General features: G+C 46.7%; 1 protein-coding gene across 2 annotated transcripts in view; it reads right to left on the minus strand.

The window, feature by feature from the left end:
- RAD51 (RAD51 recombinase) overlaps positions 1 to 19,204 on the minus strand; it is a 52,108-nt gene extending 32,904 nt beyond the window's left edge. Inside the window, exons 1-3 of one of the 2 annotated variants that reach the window (XM_066277079.1) lie at positions 18,767 to 19,204; positions 11,704 to 11,855; positions 9,268 to 9,405 (exon numbers count right to left, since the gene is read on the minus strand). In XM_066277079.1, the coding sequence (XP_066133176.1) occupies positions 9,268 to 9,405; positions 11,704 to 11,790 (225 nt within the window). In that variant the 5' untranslated portion in view covers positions 11,791 to 11,855; positions 18,767 to 19,204. The remainder of the gene's footprint in view (positions 1 to 9,267; positions 9,406 to 11,703; positions 11,856 to 18,766) is intronic. The other variant, XM_066277078.1, reaches the window with a different exon arrangement.
- Between the last annotated feature and the right edge of the window lie 1,925 nt (positions 19,205 to 21,129).

Below are 21,129 nucleotides of genomic sequence, written 5' to 3' on the forward strand. Positions count from 1 at the left end.
AAAAAAAAAAAAACAAGAAAAAAAACTCATCCCAATGTTTATATTATATAGCTTTGTAAATACACCATATTCCCCCATGTACACGATGCTCCCATGTATAAGACACACCTTAATTTTGGGGCCCAAAATTTGGGGGGAAAATGTATTATATAAAGTTATTGAACTCAAGTTTTATTCATCATAAAATTCATACTACTCCTCATCTGCACAACAAAGCAGGAAATGCAAGTAAAACAAAACTACAACCACTGTATAAGATGCACCCAGAGATTTTAGACCCCAAAATTTCAAAAGGGGTGCATCTTATACATGGGGAAATGTGGTAATTCATTGCAGAACCGAATGGTATGACAGAAATACAATTATTTCACTAAGGTTCCAATGTTAACACTATGTCTCTCAAAGGTGTCGACTGTCAAATTCAAATAAATTCTCTTTTGTACCCTCCCCTCTAGTTTTAAAATCCTGATCATTTAACCTTGTTTTTATATCAGAGCCACATCTTTCTCTAGTCTTCCCTGACTTAATATTTCTGAAATTTTCCAACCTCTCAATCTTACTATGCATTCTGCTGAATCCTTCTTTCTCACTCTAAAGATCTTTCCTTGTCCAAACTGAACTCTAGGTTAGCTACAGTCCTGGGCCTGCCTTCACTGAGTACTTGAGTTGGAGCCCTCTAACCTAGATCCTACGTTTTTCCACCTTCGTTCTGATAAAGTATACTCTCAAGTTGACTTCCTAAGAAAAAGTGGATGAGAAAAAAATATTTTGAATTCTCATATTTCCGAAAGTTTTATTCTGTCTCAATATTTGACTAATAATATAACTATAAATAGAATGGTAGGTTTTTTGGTGTGTTTTTTTTGTATTTTTCTGAAGCTGGAAACGGGGAGACAGTCAGACAGACTCCCACATGCGCCAGACCAGGATCCACCCGGCACGCCCACCAGGGGCAACGCTCTGCCCACCAGGGGGCGATGCTCTGCTCCTCCGGGGTGTCGCTCTGCCTTGACCAGAGCCACTCTAGCGCCTGGGGCAGAGGCCAAGGAGCCATCCCCAGTGCCTGGGCCATCTTTTGCTCCAATGGAGCCTTGGCTGAGGGAGGGGAAGAGAGAGACAGAGAGGAAGGAGAGGGGGAGGGGTGGAGAAGCAGATGGGCGCTTCTCCTGTGTGCCCTGGCCGGGAATCGAACCCGGGTCCCCCACAAGCCAGGCCAACGCTCTACCGCTGAGCCAACCGGCCAGGGCCAATAGAATGGTAGTTTTAAGATGATCTTCCCTCAGAGCTTGAAAGGCATTGCTCTACCTGCTTCTACCATCCATATATCTAATAGGAAATGTGCTTTCTGATTGTTTTTCCTTCAGAGCTCACTTATTTTTTTCTCTTAAATCTTTCAGAATCTTCTCTTTGTGACCGGTGTACTGAAATTCACACTGCTCTGTCTAGGTGTTGGTCTTTGACACTCTATGGGGTCTTACAATGTCTGACTTCTGCTTCCCTTTTAGCTTTGTCAAGTGGTATTGTATTATTTCCTTGAAAACTTTTTACTTTTTTTTCTGTTATCTCTCTTCCTATAACTTCTACTAATCTTCAGGATAAATGAAGATAATGAAAACTAGAAAATAAAAACACATGCCCTGGCCAGGCAGCTCAGTTGATTAGATAATTGTCCTAATATGCCCCAGTCAGGACACATACAAGAATCAACCAATTAATGCATAAATAAATCGATGTCTCTCTCTCTCTCTCTCTCCCTCTAAAATCAGTAAGTAAAAATTTAAAGAAATAAAATAAAAATACCAAAGAGAGAGAAAAGAAGCTATAAGCCAATACTGGTTAAATTCTAGTTAATAATAAAATTATTAAAAAAAAATTCTAGTTAATATATGCTAAAATACCTGGTGGAAAGCCTAAAGAGTGGTGGCGCAGCGGACAGAGCATTGACCTGGAGTGCCGCAGTCCTGGGTTTGAAACCCTGAGGTCGCTGGCTTGAGCATGGGGTCGCTGGCTTGAGCATGGCATCATAGACATGATCCTATGGTCACTGGCTCAGCAAAAGCCCTCTGGCCAAGGCACATATAAGAAGTAATCAATGACCAACTAAATTGCAACAACTATAAGTTGATGCTTCTTATCTCTTTTCTTGTTTCTATAAATAAATAAATAGACAATCTCAAGGAAAATGTACTAATATCTGCAACTTTCTTTGAAAAGCATAAAAAAATAACCAAGATGGACTGCAACTACACTAAAATGTTAATGGCATAGTCTAGGTGGTGGGTGTATGAATGTTCACTGTATAATTCTTTCAGCTTTGCAGTAAGTTAAAAATGTTGAGAAAATTCAGAAAGAGATGCTTTACCTTATCAGTTTAACCCCTACATTTTCTAATCTATGAGTTCTTTTTATTTTATTTATTTTTTTGTAATCTATGAGTTCTTAAAGGAACAGAATATTATAACCAAAATAATATTTGAAGTAAAAAAAACCATCCAACTGCCTAACTAGGCAGAACTTCACTTTATTCTTACACTTTACATAATAAGCCTGCTTTCATCTATGCTAAGTAGAAGTCTTGAGAAGTTTAAGTTTTCAATAGTGTCCTGGCTGGATAGTTCAGTTGATTAGAGCATTGTCCTGATATGCCAAGACTGCGAGTCCAATTCCTGGTCAGGGCACATACAAGAATCAACCAATAAATGCATAAATAGTAGAACAACTAATCAATGTTTCTCTCTCCCTTCCCCTTTTTTAAAAATAAAAACAAAAAAGACTTCAATAGCCAAACTACAAAGCCCTATTCACAAGACAAAAAATGACAAGTAAAAGATTACAAAAAATATCCATGCCAAATCTGTCAGTGCTATCATAGTGTACCAAGCAAGGGAGAATAGCTCAACAAAAGCCAATTACAATTTCTTTACAGTTTGAAACTGGAAAAAGCCACTAGAATCTGACACCTTCTGAATGAACTGCTTCATTCACAATATTTTCTCTCAACTGTTTTGATTTATATTCTGATAATGGATTTCTTTTCTTTAGACAGTTTCATCTTCCATCACCATATATTTGGTCTTTTTTATCCTTTACTACCCACTACCTTCCACCTCCCTTCCCTCGGGTAAACACCATTCTGTTGTCTCTTTTTTTTTTTTTTTTTTTAAAGCTGGAAATGGGGAGAGACAGTCAGATAGACTCTCGCATGCGCCCGACCGGGATCCACCCGGCACGCCCACCAGGGGCGATGCTCTGCCCCTCCGGGGCTTCGCTCTGCCAAGACCAGGGCCACTCTAGCGCCTGGGGCAGAGGCCGAGGAGCCATCCCCAGCACCCAGGCCATCTTTGCTCCAATGGAGCCTCGGCTGCAGGAGAGGAAGAGAGACAGAGAGGAAGGAGGCGGGGGGGGGGGGGGGGAGTGGAGAACCAAATGGGCGCTTCTCCTATGTGCCCTGGCCGGGAATCGAACCCAGGTCCCCTGCACGCCAGGCCGACGCTCTACCACTGAGCCAACCAGCCAGGGCCCATTCTGTTGTCTCTTGAGTTTCAGTTGTATATCCCCATGAGTGAAATCCTAGGTTCTTAGCTTTTTCTGACTTATTTTGCTCAGTGTAATATTCTCAAGGTCCCAGATCATGTATTAGAAATGTATCTTGAAATCTATATAATCTTATTAACTATTGTCACCTCAATAAATTAGAAAATAAAAAATAGGCACTGGCTGGGTGGTTCAAAGGATAAAGTGCCAAACTGGTGTATCAGAGGTCGCGGGTTCAACCTCAGTTTAGGGCACATATGATAAGCTATCAATGAGTACACAACTAAATGAAACAATGAGTTGATGCTTCTCTCTCTCCCTTCACCCACCCTTTCTCCCCTTCCAATTTCTCAAATCAATGAAAAAAATTTAAAATAAAACAAAATAAAGAATTTTGGAGATAGTTTTCCTTCTCCATTGTGACAATAAATATTCTTGCTTAAAGCCAACTAGAAAGATTTTGGGGAAGTGGTAGAGCATTGGCCCAGAATGTAGAAGTCCTGGGTTCAATTCCATCTGCTTCTCCACCCCTCCCCCTCTCCTTCCTCTCTGTCTCTCTCTTCCCCTCCTGTAGCCAAGGCTCCATTGGAGCAAAGTCGGCCCAGGCTCTGAGGATGGCTCCATGGGCAGATCATCACCCCCTGGTGGGCTTCCCAAGTGGATCCTGGTTGGGCACATGAAGGAGTCTGACTGCCTCCCCGTTTCTCACTTCAGAAAAATACCAAAAAAAAAAAAAAAAAAAAAGGAAAAAAGATTTTGGGGAAGTGGAAAGAAACAGCCACAGTTCTGAAAAAGTCTTTAGCCTTTAAAAGTAAATAGCACAATCTTTACTTACTAGAAATTCACAGTATAAAATGTCTGAGACAGGCCCTGGCTAGTTGGCTCAGCGGTAGAGCGTAGGCCTAGCGTGCGGAGGACCCGGGTTCGATTCCCGGCCAGGGCACATAGGAGAAGCGCCCATTTGCTTCTCCACCCCTCCGACGCGCCTTCCTCTCTGTCTTTCTCTTCCCCTCCCGCAGCCAAGGCTCCATTGGAGCAAAGATGGCCCGGGCGCTGGGGATGGCTCTGTGGCCTCTGCCTCAGGCGCTAGAGTGGCTCTGGTCGCAACATGGCGACGCCCAGGATGGGCAGAGCATCGCCCCATGGTGGGCGTGCCGGGTGGATCCTGGTCGGGCGCATGCGGGAGTCTGTCTGACTGTCTCTCCCTGTTTCCAGCTTCAGAAAAATGCAAAAAAAAAAAAAAAAAAATGTCTGAGACAGAAACAGAAAGACATATCTAAGTCATTTTGCATACCTCATTTCACTTATTATGGGTTTGTATGTTTTCACAATAGCATAACATTGATTTGGTTTCTAAAATTAAGGTCTGAGAAGGCATATATAAAGATCCTGTCAGGGTTTGTTCAATCACAAAAACTGAAGTCCAAAAAGAAATAACAAATAGACTTCAGGGATACCTACTGGTTTAGTTAATATCACAATCTTTCAATAAGGTATTAGGGACTCAGAACTCTTATTTCCAATTCACCACTTCAAACATTTTTTTTTCTTTTTTTCTTTATTCATTTTTAGAGAGGAGAGAGAGAGGGAGAGAGAGAGAGACAGAGAGAGAGAAAAGGGGGAAGGAGCTGGAAGCATCAACTCCCATATGTGCCTTGACCAGGCAAGCCCAGGGTTTCGAACCAGCGACCTCAGCATTTCCAGGTCGACACGTTATCCACTGCGCCACCACAGGTCAGGCCACTTCAAACATTTAATTATTTCAGTAATCCAATAAATGACAATATCTTTCCTTTAAGGGCTCAAATTATATATGGTTTTGTTTGTTGTTAGCTAGAGAGCAAGCGAGATAGGGACAGACAGACAGAAAGGGAGAGAGATGAGAAGCATCAAACTTGTAGCTGCAACACTTTAGTTGTTCATTGATTATTTTCTCATATGTGCCTTAACTAGAGAGCTCTTGCTCAAGCTAGTGACCATGGGATCATTTCTACAATGCCCTGCTCAAGCCAGCAACCCTGTGCTCAAGCCAGAGACCTCAGGGTTTAAAAATTCAAAGCTTAGTACAATATCCACTAAAACAGAATTTACTGGGTTTTGTATATATTTTATGTGTGAGATATTAAATCTCCGATACACATAAATCTCAGATACTGTCCATTTGACTAAGTTACACTGCAGAACTACATGTATCGAAGATACTCAATAACAAAGGATGTAGTCTTTTGAAAGATTCTTTAGCTTTTTTTAAAAAAAGACTTTACTTATTCATTTAAGAACGAAGAAAGGAGAGAGAAGAGACAGAGAGAGAGGGAGAAAGAAGGGGGGAGGAGCAGGAAGCATCAACTCCCATATGTGCCTTGACCAGGAAAGCTCAGGGTTTCGAAGTGGCGACCTCAGCATTCCAGGTTGACGCTTTATCTACTGTGCCACCACAGGTCAAGCCAAGATTCTTCAGCCTTTTTTTTTTTTCTTTCATTTTTCATTTTTCTGAAGCTGGAAACAGGGAGAGACAGTCAGACAGACTCCCGCATGCGCCCGACCGGGATCCACCCGGCACGCCCACCAGGGGGCGACGCTCTGCCCACCAGGGGGCGATGCTCTGCCCATCCTGGGCGTCGCCATGTTGCGACCAGAGCCACTCTAGCGCCTGAGGCAGAGGCCACAGAGCCATCCCCAGCGCCCGGGCCATCTTTGCTCCAATGGAGCCTCGGCTGCGGGAGGGGAAGAGAGAGACAGAGAGGAAAGCGCGGCGGAGGGGTGGAGAAGCAAATGGGCGCTTCTCCTGTGTGCCCTGGCCGGGAATCGAACCCGGGTCCTCCGCACGCTAGGCCAACGCTCTACCGCTGAGCCAACCGGCCAGGGCAAGATTCTTCAGCTTTTAAAGATTATTTTTCAAAGAAAATTTCTGTTCAACTATGTTATTATTGATGACTGGTTCTATCCATCTTTCTCAGTGTTGTTAGGAAGACCAAATGATAATATATATGAAAAAGATGAGAATTCAAAGTTAAAGTGCTTCATAAGGAATTACACTCATTTCAGTTAAGCCAGTAAAATTACTTTTATGTCATTTATTATGAGAAATAAAAAACTAGGTGCATGATTTGAAATCACACCCTCTTGTCATTATTAAAGAATCTTGTCTGTGTCTGACCTGTGGTGGCACAGTGAATAAAGCATCGACCTGGAAATGCTGAGGTCACTGGTTCGAAACCCTGGGCTTGCCTGGTCAAGACACATATGGGAGTTGATGCTTCCAGCTTCTCCCCCCCTTCTCTCTCTCTGTCTCTCCTCTCTCTCTGTCTCTCCCTCTACTCTCTAAAATGAAAAAGAAAAAAAAAAAAGAATCTTGTCTGTGATTAGTTGACTAGCATATTATACACACTGACAGCCTAATTACTATGACTTTAATATTCAAGCAATAAAAACAGCTTCTCTATTTGAAAGTAAACATGTTTATTACAGATGATGTAAAACCCTGGCCGAAAGCTCGGCTGGTTACAGCATCACTGTGAAGTGCAGAGGTGGCCAATTCAATCCCTGGTCAGGGCATGTACAGGAACAGATCTATGTTGCTGTCTCTTTCTCCCTTCCTCTCTTGCTAAAAATCAATAAAGAAAAATTATTAAAAAAAAAAAGAAGAAAATGTATTATAGAAACCTCAGAAAATTGAGGCAAAAATAAAAATTGCTCATTCTCTTACCATCCAGAAATAACATTAATATTTTAATGTATTTATACCCAGTGTGTGCTATACATGTATAAATTTACATTTTAAAAACAAAAATCAAGAATGTATAAATAAATGAATATAAACATATGTATGTATGTATACACACATTTTTTTTTTTTTAAATTTTAAATTGTGGCAATGGTGTGTGAGTTTGTGTGTGTTTTATTCATTTTATTTATTTATTATTTTTTTACATAGGCAGAGATAGACAGGGACAGACAGACAGAAACGGAGAGAGAGATGAGAAGCATCAATCATTAGTTTTTCGTTGTGCGTTGCGACTTCTTAGTTGTTCATTGATTGCTTTCTCACATGTGCCTTGACCGCGAGCCTTCAGCAGACCGAGCAACCCCTTGCTGGAGCCAGTGACCTTGGGTCCAAGCTGGTGAGCTCTTTGCTCAAGCCAGATGAGCCCGTGCTCAAGCTGGCCTCGGGGTCTCGAACCTGGGTCCTCTGCATCCCACTCCGACGCTCTATCCACTGCGCCACCACCTGGTCAGGCCACACACATTTTTTTAAATGTTTTATTGATTTTAGAGAAAGAGGGAAGAGGGAGAGAGGCAGAGAGTGTGAGAGAGAGAGAGAGAGACAGACAGACAGACAGACAGAGAGGAAAATCAGTCTGTTCCTGTATGTGTCCTGACCAGAGATCAAACCTGCAACATCTGCATTGCAGGATGCTCTAACCAACTGAGTATCCAGCCAGGGCACATTTTGTTAATGTTTCTTTTTTTTTTTTTAAAGTGAGAGGCAGGGAGGCAGAGAGACAGACTCCTCCTACATGCGCCCTGACTGGGATCCACTTAGCAAGCCACCTACTGGAGAATGCTCTGCACATCTGTGGCCACTGCTCTGTTGTTCAGCAACCGAGCTATTTTTTTTTTTTTTTTTTTTTTTTTTTTGGTATTTTTCTGAAGCTGGAAACGGGGAGAGACAGTCAGACAGACTCCCGCGTGGGATCGGGATCCACCCGGCACGCCCACAAGGGGGCGATGCTCTGCCCTTCCGGGGCGTCGCTTTGTGGCGACCAGAGCCACTCTTGCACCTGGGGCAGAGGCCAAGGAGCCATCCCCAGCGCCCGGGCCATCCTTGCTCCAATGGAGCCTCAGCTGCGGGAGGGGAAGGGAGAGACAGAGAGGAAGGAGAGGGGGAGGGGTGGAGAAGCAGATGGGCGCTTCTCCTGTGTGCCCTGGCCGGAAATCGAACCCGGGAGTTCTGCACACCAGGCCGACGCTCTACCACTGAGCCAACCGGCCAGGGCCACAACCGAGCTATTTAAGCACCTGAAGCGAGGCCATGGGGCCATCCTTATTTCTGGGGCCAAATTGCTCCAACCGAGCCACGCTGCAAGAGAGGAAGAGAGAGGAAGAGAGAGGAAGAAAGGAGAAGAGAGGGAAAGGGTAAGAGGGAGAGGGAGAGAGAGAGGGAGAGGGAGAGAGAGGGAGAGGGGGAGAGGGGGAGAGCGGGAGAGAGGGAGAGGGAGAGAGAGAGAGAGAGAGAGAGAGAGAAAGAGAGGTGGAGAAGCAGATGGTCAGTTCTCCTGTGTGCGCTGACCAGGAATCAAACCCATAACTCCAAATGCCAGGCTGACGCTCTGACACTGAGCCAACCGGCCAGGGCCTAACATTTCTCTATGTCAATGAATATTCTTCAAAGCTGTTTTGTTTTGTAGATGCAGTCTATAGAATATTGCCAAGGCATGAGATCATACTATCTAGAAAGATAAGGTATACTGTATACCACATACCATGCATGGCTTGTGGGAGTACAAATTGGTAGTCAATTTGGCAGTATTTATATCATAACCCACGATGCTGGAATTCCTTAGAGAAAATCCCAATATATGCAAGAAAGCAAATAGAGATAATTAACTGGTGATGCAGTCACCTGTAGAAAGGGGAACAAGTGATGGAAGGAGGAAGATTGCCACCATTTACAGTATACCCTTTTGTAATACTCCCTCTAATGTCTCCCGAGGTCATGTAAGCAGTACTTACAAGAATTTTATCAGCTTTGGCTTCACTAATCCCCTTAATATTTATTAGCTCCTTCTTTGGTGCATAGGCAACAGCCTCCACAGTATGGAATCCAGCTTCTTCCAATTTCTTCACATCATTGGCATTTATGCCACATTGCTGCAAGTGAAGAAAACCATGGATAAATTTAAACATTTTTCTCATCTGTCTAATGTGGATATTATTGCTAACTACTTTATAAGTTTGGAATAACTGTGATATTATATCCAAAAGCTTTGAAGAGTGTGCCCTATACAAGGTATTTAAAAAATATTTATCAAAACTAGGAGTTTTAAACTAGCACTATCCCATGTATATTAAGATGGACTCATTATGAGTTGGGATTAAATCAGTAAAACTTACAACCACTGGAAATATATGTATAACTCTGAGCCTTTTATGACTAGTAGGCTAAATAAATGATCTTTGAGACCTTGGGTCCTAAAATACTACTTTAAGCCAGTATTTCCCAACATTTTCCACATTAAGCACACATAATACCTAACCAAGCAGTGGTGCAGTGGATAGAGCATTGGACTGGGACGCAGAGGACCCACGTTCGAAACCCCAAGGTCCACCAGCTTGAGCCCAAGGTCGCTGGCTTGAGCAAGGCGTCACTTGGTCTGCTGTAGTCCCCGGTCAAGGCACATATGAGAAAGCAATCAGGCCCTGGCCGGTTGGCTCAGCGGTAGAGCGTCAGCCTAGCGTGCGGAGGACCCGGGTTCGATTCCCGGCCAGGGCACACAGGAGAAGCGCCCATTTGCTTCTCCACCCCTCCGCCGTGCCTTCCTCTCTGTCTCTCTCTTCCCCTCCCGCAGCCAAGGCTCCATTGGAGCAAAGATGGCCCGGGCGCTGGGGATGGCTCTGTGGCCTCTGCCTCAGGCGCTAGAGTGGCTCTGGTCGCAACATGGCGACGCCCAGGATGGGTAGAGCATCGCCCCCTGGTGGGCAAAGTTTCGCCCCTGGTGGGCGTGCCGGGTGGATCCCGGTTGGGCGCATGCGGGAGTCTGTCTGACTGTCTCTCCCCGTTTCCAGCTTCAGAAAAATGAAAAAATGAAAAAAAAAAAAAAAAAGAGAGACAGAAGAATGAAGGCTTTCTCTGCTTTTCCACCTATTTCTTTCTGCCCACATCAGCTGCACTCACACTGGGGCCTCTACAATGAGTAGAAACAGTACAAGGCCCCAGCTCTAGTGCTTGATGTTCTTGTCCAAAGCTCTGAATTAGAGCTTGGCACTTGAACCATAGCAATTACAAGCCCTACTCCGTGCCCGTGACAGCTGTCTTGTTAGTAACTTCAGCACAGATCTGGGTCTTTCCTCCCTGCATCACTGGCCAGCCACTGTAATTCCCTGGACAGTAATTTCTTTTTTTTTTTTTCCCCAGAGATAGAGAGTAGGTCAGAGAGAGGGATAGACAGGGACAGACAGACAGACAGAAACGGAGAGAGATGAGAAGCATCAATCATTAGTTTTTCTTTTTTCTTTTCTTTTTTTTTGTATTTTTCTGAAGCTGGAAATGGGGAGAGACAGTCAGACAGACTCCCGCGTGCGCCCGACCGGGATCCACCCAGCACGCCCACCAGGGGCGACGCTCTGCCCACCAGGGGTCGATGCTCTGCCACGACCAGAGCCACTCTAGCGCCTGGGGCACAGGCCAACGAGCCATCCCCAGCGCCCGGGCCATCTTTGCTCCAATGGAGCCTTGGCTGCGGGAGGGGAAGAGAGAGACAGAGAGGAAGGAGGGGGGGGGGTGGAGAAGCAAATGGGCGCTTCTCCTATGTGCCCTGGCCGGGAATCGAACCCGGGTGCCCCGCACGCCAGGCCAACGCTCTACTGCTGAGCCAACCGGCCAGGGCCACAATCATTAGTTTTTCATTGCATGTTGTAACACCTTAGTTGTTCACTGATTGCTTTCTCATATGTGCCTTGACCGCGGGCCTTCAGCAGACTGAGTAACCCCTTGCTGGAGCCAGCGACCTTGGTTTCAAGCTGGTGGGATTTTGCTCAAACCAGATGAGCCCGCGCTCAAGCTGGCGACCTCAGGGTCTCGAACCTGAGTCCTCTGCATCCCAGTCCAACGTTCTATCCACTGTGCCACCGCCTGGTCAGGCAGCCATTTCATACTTAGTACAAACAGCACAGACTCTACCATGGGATCCTAGGACTTCTTAGTTTCTGACAATCCAGCTCTGAGAAAGAAAAGTGATTAAGTAAAATTCTTGACAAAAGAGATCTGCCTTGACATGTTTAGCAACTATCTAAAGGCTTTCCACAGTATCCTTGACTACCCTTCTGAAAACTCTGAGTCTTGACCATAGGTAGTAAAGCAATGATTTATGTAAAGGTTGTGATTTCTCCCAACAGGTTACAGAATCTAGCTCAGCTTTAAAATTCCCAAATTAGCAACTAAGTACATACCTCTAATCGTGAAACATGTTGTGGGCCAAAGCTCTCTTCTTCCACGGAAGTATCTGCATTTGCTTCAAGCTGCATCTGCATAGCCATCACTCAGTGTTTAATACCGAAAAATACAGATGGTCATCCGGAGGAACACTAGAAAAAATACAGAGCTACAAACTCAATTTTGCAATAAATCCCTGAAGAATTGCTCGCTGGGCTTTTGGTGTAATCACTGACCTACCCACAGCAAGAAAAAGAACAAATCTGTCACCAGCTTTCCCTTCCACCTAGCTAGTATATCAGAAAAACTTTAGGAAGAGCCAGGACTATTCTGCTGCTGCTTCTTATTATTATTAGATGAGAGGAGGGGAGATATTGAGGTACACTCCCACACGCGCCTTGGACTGGGATACACACAGTAATGCTGTCTGGGGCAATACTCGAGGAGTACCAAGCTATTTTTAGCACCTGAGGCTGACGCGCTTAACTGAGCTATCCTCAGCGCCTGGGCCCACGCTGGAACCAATTGAGCCACTGGCTGTGGGAGGGGAAGAGGCAAGAAGGGGGTAGGAGAGAAGTAGATGGTCGCTTCTCCTGTGTGCCCTGACAAGGAATCAAACCCAGGATGTCCATATGCAGGGTTAGCCAGGGCCTATTCTGCTTCTTGAAGATGTACAGCTTAACTACATCAACTATGTCCCTCTTCCCCTGCTTCATATTCCTTGAGGGTAGGGGCCAAGTTTTATTTATTTGTATATACCCCATGATACATTATAAATGGTAGGGGTTTTTTTGTTGTTGTTTGTTTTTTTTGTATTTTTCTGAAGCTGGAAATGGGGAGAGACAGTCAGACAGACTCCCGCATGTGCCCGACCGGGATCCACCCAGCACGCCCACCAGGGGCGTCGCTCTGCCGCAACCAGAGCCACTCTAGTGCCTGGGGCAGAGGCCAAGGAGCCATCCCCAGCGCCCGGGCCATCCTTGCTCCAATGGAGCCTTGGCTGCGGGAGGGAAAGAGAGAGGCAGAGAGGAAGGAGGCGGGGGTGGAGAAGCAAATGGGCGCTTCTCCTATGTGCCCTGGCTGGGAATCGAACCCGGGTCCCCCGCACGCCAGGCTGATGCTCTACCGCTGAGCCAACCGGCCAGGGCCTTTTTGTTGTTTTTTAAACAGAGACAGAGAAAGAGTCAGAGAGAGGGATAGACAGACAGGAACGGAGAGATGAGAAGCATCAATCATTAGTTTTTCGTTGCGCATTGCGACACCTTACTTGTTCAGTGATTGCTTTTTCATATGTGCCTTGACCACGGGCCTTCAGCAGACCGAGTAACCCCTTGCTCCAGCCAGTGACCTTGGGTCCAAGCTGGTGAGCTTTTTGCTCAAACCAGATGAGCCCGTACTCAAGCTGGCGACCTCGGTGTCTCGAACCTGGGTCCTTCTGCATCCCAGTCCGACGCTCTATCCACTGTGCAACCGCCTGGTCAGGCAAATGTTAGGTTTTTAAAAAAATATTTGATGAGCCTGACTGGTAGTGGTGTAGTGGACAGAGCATTGACCTAGGTCACTGAGGTCCCCGATTCAAAACCCAGAGGTTGCTGGCTTGAGCACAGGCTCACCAGCTTGAGTATAGATAGGATCATAGACATAATCCCTTGGTTGCTAGTTTGAGCCCAAAGGTCCCTGGCTTGGAGCACAAGGTTGCTGGCTCAGTTGGAGCCATCCCCTTCAAGGCATGTATGGGAAAGCAATCAATGAACAACTAAGGTGCCACAACTACCAGTTGATGCTGCTTATCTCTCTCCCTTTCTGTCTCTCTCTCTCAAAAAAAAAAAAAAGACAAGCTCCAAATCAGCAGGGCTACCCAAAAGAATAATAGGCTGGAAATTTAAATAAGCATTTCACACTAGAAGGTAGTAAAATGGCCAATAAACATATAAACAAATGCTCAACCTTGTTAATTGCAGGTGGTCAGCAATGGGGGAAGGTCACGTGAGGAACCCAGAGCCAGGAACTTTGATTAGTACCACCCACACTCATGAGCGCCTAAAGAAACTTCCCAGGAGTCCTTGGAAAAAGAGCCACCATCTACCAGCCAGTGAGATTTCACCACATCATATTAGCTCGACCACCCGAGACCCTTTAAATATTCCCCATGCGGGTCAGCCCACGGGACTTCCCTGGCCTCTGTCCCTGGGACCAAAGAACCTCGTCAGGTGGGATGTGCTCCGTACTCAATAAAGCTTTTACTTATGCACACTTGGTGGCTACGCCCCTTCCTTCTTCCTCGGTGGGGAAAAATACCTTATATTTGGTGCCAAAACCCAGGAGGAGTCAGAAGTCTGCAAGGAACGCTCCTCTCCTCTTCCCCTCCAAGAAAAAACCAGGACCTCCAACCTTCCACCCACTTCGGCACACGGTGCAGTAAGTCCCCTACCTCCAGCCTCCCCTCAGTTCTTTCCATGGAGACTCCCTGTCTGAAACCTCAGCTGTGTCAGGGACCTCTTTTCTGTTCAGTTCCGAGTGCGTGTGTGCCCATGGAGACGTCCCAAGCACATCCACTTTACCTATCCATCCAGTGGCCAGAGCTTGAGTTGCAGGACACCAATGCTCAACTCTGACCACTCCGAGAACTGAGAATGGCCGTAGAGGCACAGAAATCTTAAACCTAATCCAAAAACACTCCTGGAATTGCCTTATCTGAAATCTATCGCTCCCTAAAGAAGAAGAAACTGTTCTTATTCTCCACTGTGGCCAGGTCACAGAATCCACTGGATAATTGAACCAGGTAGCCTCCTGAAGGGACTTTCGGGGTTTTTTTTTGTTTGTTTGTTTTTTGAGACAGAGAGGGAGTCAGAAAGAGGGACAGATAGGGACAGACAGACAGGAACGGAGAGAGATGAGAATTATCAATCATTAGCTTTTCATTTTGACACCTTAGTTGTTCATTGATCGCTTTCTCATGTGCCTTGACCATGGGGCCACAGCAGAACGAGTAACCCCTTACTCAAGCCAGTGACCTTGGGTCCAAGCTGGTGAGCTTTGCTCAAGCCAGATGAGCCCGTGCTCAAGCTGGTGACCTCGGGGTCTTGAACCTGGGTCCTCTGCATCCCAGTCTAACGCTCTATCCACTGCGCCACCGCCTGGTCAGGTGGGACTTTTGGTTTTAACACCGTCACCAATTTAACTATCATCAAAGGGAACTGGTTGGAGATCCCTTACGTTCAGGGCTTCTAGTTATTTGTGCTCCCGTACTAATCTCTGTGCTGCCTGTTCTACCATGCAGGCCCTTTTAGGCCAGAGAAACCGCACCTAAACCCTCTGCTCCTAATCTTTCCTCCTTAGCCGACTCCCAACTCTCTCCCCTCCCTGCTTGACCCCCAAGGGCACCCCTCTCTCCAAACCCCTCTCTGGTCCCTCTGTGGACCTCTTTAGCTCAGGTTTCTTCCCTCCAAGAGCCTCCTCCCCTCCCTTTGCAGAATCCTGTTTCTCATTCACCTGCAAATACCAGTCTCTCTTTCTCCTCCCCTGCTGGCCAGGGGCCCCTCCCTTCTCCACTGTTCTTAAGCCCCTCCTCCGTCAGGCCATTCTCAGCCTGCCATTGGCCCTTACACCGGTTTGCAGGACGCCCGACCCTAATCTTTATTTATTTATTTATTTATTTATTTATTTTTTACAGAGACAGTGAGTGAATCAGAGAGAGGGATAGACAGGGACAGACAGACAGGAACGGAGAGAGATGAGAAGCATCAATCATTAGTTTTTCATTGCGCGTTGCAACACCTTAGTTGTTCATTGATTGCTTTCTCATATGTGCCTTGACCGCAGGCCTTCAGCAGACCGAGTAACCCCTTGCTTGAGCTAGGGACCTTGGGTCCAAGCTGGTGAGCTTTGCTCAAACCAGATGAGTCTGCACTCAAGCTGGCGACCTCGGGGTCTCGAACCTGGGTCCTTCCACATCCCAGTCCGACGCTCTATCCACTGCGCCACCTCCTGGTCAGGCCCGACCCTAATCTTCTTACAGGAAGGCCTGGACCTGTCCTGCCTCTAGCTCAGGCATTTCTGGCCTTATCTGGATGCCGGGCTCCCCAGGAGCCCCCCTCTTTTTATTCTAACCCCCAAACCCCTATCCGAGACCTGTGAACATAGCACTTAAAGTTTTCAATGGTCGGGAGGGACAGGCCAAGGCTGTACGCCAGGCCCACATACAGCAGAAGATAACACTCCAAACCCAGGCTCTTGTGGCAGCCTTGAGGCCAGCAGAGCAACAGGGGCAAGGCACAAGAAGTGCCCGACCTAAGTCTAAGCCACAAAGAGAAATCCCGCCAGCAGCTTGCTTTAAATGTGGCAAGCAGGGTCACTGGTCCCGGCAGGGCCCCTGCCCTCAGCTGCCCACTGAGCCCTGCCCTAACTGCAAGCAGCCCGGTCACTGGTGGAGCGATTGCCCCCTTTGGGCAGCAGGCTCATCCTCAGCATCTCTACGTGGAGGACAAGCCACTCGGATGGAAGGCCAATCCAGCCAGGCGGGCTCATCCTTTGACTCGTAGAACACGGCCTGGACTCTGAGACCCCCATTATCCTCACCCATGCTGAACCAAGGGTAATCCTGCAGGAACGGGACCACATCCACGAAGTTTCTCAACTCATGGCCAAACAGATGTTCCTCCTGACACCCCTCAAAGCCACCACCTTCCGATCTCCCCTCCCCACAAGGCCCCTAACCAGCAGGAAGTAGCCAGATGAAATAGCGGGGCGCCCCTAATTAACACAAAAGACTGGAATGTAAGGTGGTCAGCAATGGGGGAAGGTCACGTGAGGAACCCAGACCTGGGAACTTTGGTCAGTAGTGCCCACATTCATGAGCACCAAAAGAAACTTCCCAGGAGTCCTTGGAAAAAGAGCCACCGTCTACCAGCTAGTGAGATTTCACCACGTCCTACTAGCTCGACCACTCTAGAGACCCTTTAAATATTCCCCATGCTGGTCAGCCCATGCGACTTCCCTGGCCTCTGTCCCCAGGACCAGAGAACTTCGTCAGGTGGGATGTGCTCCGTACTCAATAAAGCTTTTGCTTATCCACACTTGGTGGCTACACCCTTCCTTCTTCCTTGGCGAGGAAAAATACCTTACATTAATAATCAGGAAAATTAAAGCAATATTACTATATAACCACCTGAATAGCTAAAATCAAAAAGACTAACAAATCACGTGTTGGCAAGCATGTGGAACAACTAAACATTCATGTGCTGCTGTGCTGGTATCAGCGTAAATTGGTACATCTTTGGAAAACTGGCATTAAATGTGAAAGTTAAACCAGACAAACACTGTGTCCCAAGAATTCCACTAGTTTATATTATTAACCAACTGAAAAGCATACATGTACAAAAGTACACCAAGACATATATAGTAATGTTCTCAGCAGCCTTTCTCATACAAGTTAACACAAATAATCCAAAAGTCCACCACGAGTAAAATAAGAAACACCATATAGCAACAATAAAGAACTACTGCTGTGTGTAAAGACATGTATGAATGTACAGACAGAATGCTGAGCAAAGCCAGACATAAAAATATATAGTATTACTTAGAGGAACAGTTGAGGTCTTGCTTCCGATCATATGTCATCAGTCTGGCTCAAATAAATTCATTCAATATATATATACTATTACTTATATATACAAAGTTCAGAAAAGGCGAAATTAGTCAATGGTCTTAGAAGTCAATAGTGGTTACTTTTGGAGAAAAGAGGGGAAGAATTTTAGACAAGGAGGCACAGGAAGGCTTCTGGGGTGCTGACAGAATTCTATTTTTTAACCTGAGTGGTGGTTACAGATATATTCCTTTTGTAGTAACTCATGGAGCTGAATACACATTTGTGTTTTCCTATATGTATATTACACTTCACTTTAGAGATCTAAAATAAACAAAAAACAGCTCACTTTACAGATTATTCCCCAGGCATCCAGTAAACAGTCTTCTGATTAGATGATGAAATGATCTTTTGTGGAACACTCTCCCTTTCCGAGGCACACCTGCACCTTCCTCGTCCTCTTCTCCCCCCACCCCCGTGGGTTTTCCATGCCTTTCTCTGTGTCCTAAGCTCTAAGGGACCCCAGGAGACTTGCAACCAGGGAAGCAATTGGCAATGGCAGCTCCTCCTGGGCTAACCCCCCCCCCTGAACCTGCACCAAAGGCCCCCCCTTTCTTTCCCACTCAGTCCCTTCTGAGTTTATTCCTGCACCGCCAATAAATTGTTTCTTTACTTGCTGCAAAATGAAAAAAATAAATGTTTTTGTCAACTGGAGTAAGCAAAGCATGGTGTAACGGAAAGAGGGCTGACCAGAAATCCGAAATCCCGGCTCTAATATAAAACAGCTGTGATTTAAGTCATTACACTTCTCTGAATCTCAGCTTCCTCGCCTACGCCAATGAAATGGGTATCGGCCTGACGTGAGGCTGCGCAGTGAATAAAGCCTGACCTGAAATCCGGTTCGAAACTCGGGCTGCTGGGTCAAGTACAAACCGGAAGCGACTACGAGTTGATGCTTCCCGCTCCTCCCCCCTTCCTCACTTTCCTCTCCAAAATCAATAAAATCTTTAAAAAAGAAAAAGGAGGCCTGACCTGTGGTGGCGCAGTGGATAAAGCGTCGACCTGGAAATGCTGAGGTCGCCGGTTCAAAACCCTGGGCTTGCCTGGTCAAGGCACATATGGGAGTTGATGCTTCCAGCTCCTCCCCCCTTCTCTCTCTCTGTCTCTCTCTCCTCTCTCTCCCTCTCTGTCTCTCTCCTCTCTAAAAATAAATAAAGTAAAAAAATAAAAATAAAAAAATAAAAAAGAAAAAGGAAAAAAAAACCGGTGTTGGAAATGAAGGCCTCAAAAAGGCTCCTCCCAGCTCTAAAGATGGGTCCTCTTTTGTTTTCGCTACCATGAGCTCCCAGGGCCCGTTGGGCCCGGGCACGCCCCTACCGCAGTTGCCGCGGAGAGCCCCCTAAACTGGGTGGGGGAGCACGAGCCGGTCGGGTCTGGCTAACGTGGTAACGAAACCGGCGTTGAAAAGGGACCCAGTCTAAGCCTGATGCACTCACCTGCGCCTGCAGCACCCTCGCTCCGGCCGGCTGCGCGCTCCGAGCTCCGTCCACTGGCCGGCACACGCCCGACTCTGGACGAACTCCAAACGCCCTGCTTGCGCCCCACTTCTCTACTCCTTTGCTCCGACCGTCTGCACACGATCCAAGCGAGTTTCAGCTCCGAACTACGCGCCTGGGGGGGCGCCTCGGAGGCGCGCCTCAGCTCCCCTCAGGCCTCAAGTCTCCACCGGTAGCCAGCGTTCTGCCCCGCGATTTTTCATAAACCCCGCCAACCTCTCTCCGCGGGGTCACGCTCGCGTCAACGTAACGTGCCCCTCCCTTCTCCGGTCGCCGCCTCGCACGTTCTGCTGCTGCTTGCGAGCCCCAGCGATAAACCCAGGGAACTTGACTTTGCAAGATATTATGGCTTGCCCTCTTCCTTTTACCCCTAAGGCCTAATTCAAAATTTGGGAGTTGCCGCCTTCTTATGACCCCATCGAGGCCTACAATTCTCAAGAAGTCGTGGCGTGGCTGGAGACCACACCTCCCAGTATGCACCGCGGGCGGGCGCGACGGAAGTACTCACTCGGCCTCCCTCCTCCCTCTCTCTCTCTCCCGGGAGTAGACTGGCTTCCGGAGAGTTACCCTCGATTTACTTTTAAGTCGCTAAACGTGAACTTTGGACACCCTAAGTAACTGAGCCTCTGACCCAGTCGCATGAATGAGCCAGGTGCTTTCCAGGACCTTGGAGGTGTTGGAGCTGAGGAAGCTAGAGTAGATGGATGAAACTGGAAAATCGAGCTGGGGGGGGAGGGGGGAGAAAAAAGTGGCTGGAATATTATTAGTCGAGCTGTGTTATTTGGCTGGAGTTTTACAGGACTCCAGAGGAAAGAAGCACTGATTTCGAGAAGTTAAACCTTATGGTTTATGTTGGAATCCATGGGAGTCTGAAAGACCAGAGTAACAGGCTTTATTGAAAGGAAGAAAGGAACCCTGCCGGGCACTTCTCCCAGGGCAGAAGAGCACCGGTTACAGACTAGGGGCGAGTTATATAGTGTTTGGGAGAGCCTGAGGGGCTACTGAGGCAAAAGTCCTGATATGTCCGGAATGCTCCTCCTTGGGGGGCTTCAAGCATGTGGGTGTTGACTCAAAAGTCCTGGTGTGTCCGGAGCCCCTTTTTGGGGCGGCTTCTCAGTTTTTTGGAATTTCTCTGTCTCAGGGTCAATAGTCCAGTAAGGGTGAGGTCTAACATATAAGCGGAACATCAAGAGGGCAGTTTGGAATTTACATATCTATCAGTTTACTGGAAAGGATGTTCTGTTACTCCGTTTTTAAAGGGTGAGTAGGGCCTGACCTGGCGCAGTGGATAAAGCATCGACCTGGAATGCTGAGGTCGCCAGTTCAAAACCCTGGGCTTGCCCGTTCAAGGCACATATAGCAGTTGATGATTCCTGCTCCTCTCCCCTTCTCTCTCTCTCTCTCTCTCTCTCTCTTCCTCTCTAAAATAATAAGTAAATAAAATCTTTAAAAAAAAAAGGGTGAGTAGGGTTTCCTGGCGAAGACAAAGCGCTTGCAGACAAGCAAATACCGTATTCCCCATGTATAAGACGCACCTTAATTTGGGGGCCCGAAATTTGAAAGAAAATGTATTACATAGAGTTGCTGAACTCAAGTTTTATTCATCATGAAATTCATACAACTCCTCATCACTATTTCGAATTGATTTCTCAGTTGGAGGAGGACCAAACTTAACATTCAGCAGCATAATTTCTATTTACTTTTGCAAACTGGATTTTTTTTTAAGGGACAGAGAGTCAGAGAGAAGGATAGATAGGGACAGACAGGAACGAAGAGAGATGAGAAGCATCAATCATCAGTTTTTCACTGCAACATCTTAGTTGTTAATTGATTGCTTTCTCATATGTGCTATGACCGCGGGCCTTCAGCAGACCGAGTAACCAGCGACCTTGGGTCCAAGCTGGTGAACTTTGCTCAAACCAGATGAGCCCGTGCTCAAGCTGGAGACTTCGGGGTCTTGAACCTGGTTCCTCCGCATCCCAGTCTGATGCTCTATCCACTGCGCCACCGCCTGGTCAGGCTGGATCACTTTTAACTTGAATTCAGCACTGTACAAAAATCTTTCCTGAGCCATTTCTGGGTAGAACATGGCAAAACATAACCTACATAATATACCGGTAACAAGTGCAAAACTATGAACGCTAAGACAAAAAGTGCGAAAAGCAATTTTAAAAAATCTACAACAGCCTGACCAGGCGGTGGCACAGTGGATAGAGCATCGGACTGGAATGAGGAGGACCCAGGTTCAAGACCCCGAGGTCGCCAGCTTGAGCGCGGGCTCATCTGGTTTGAGCAAAGCTCAC

The sequence above is a fragment of the Saccopteryx bilineata genome, chromosome 4 (genome assembly GCF_036850765.1).
Source record: "Saccopteryx bilineata isolate mSacBil1 chromosome 4, mSacBil1_pri_phased_curated, whole genome shotgun sequence".
NCBI classification, from domain to species: Eukaryota; Metazoa; Chordata; class Mammalia; order Chiroptera; family Emballonuridae; genus Saccopteryx; species Saccopteryx bilineata.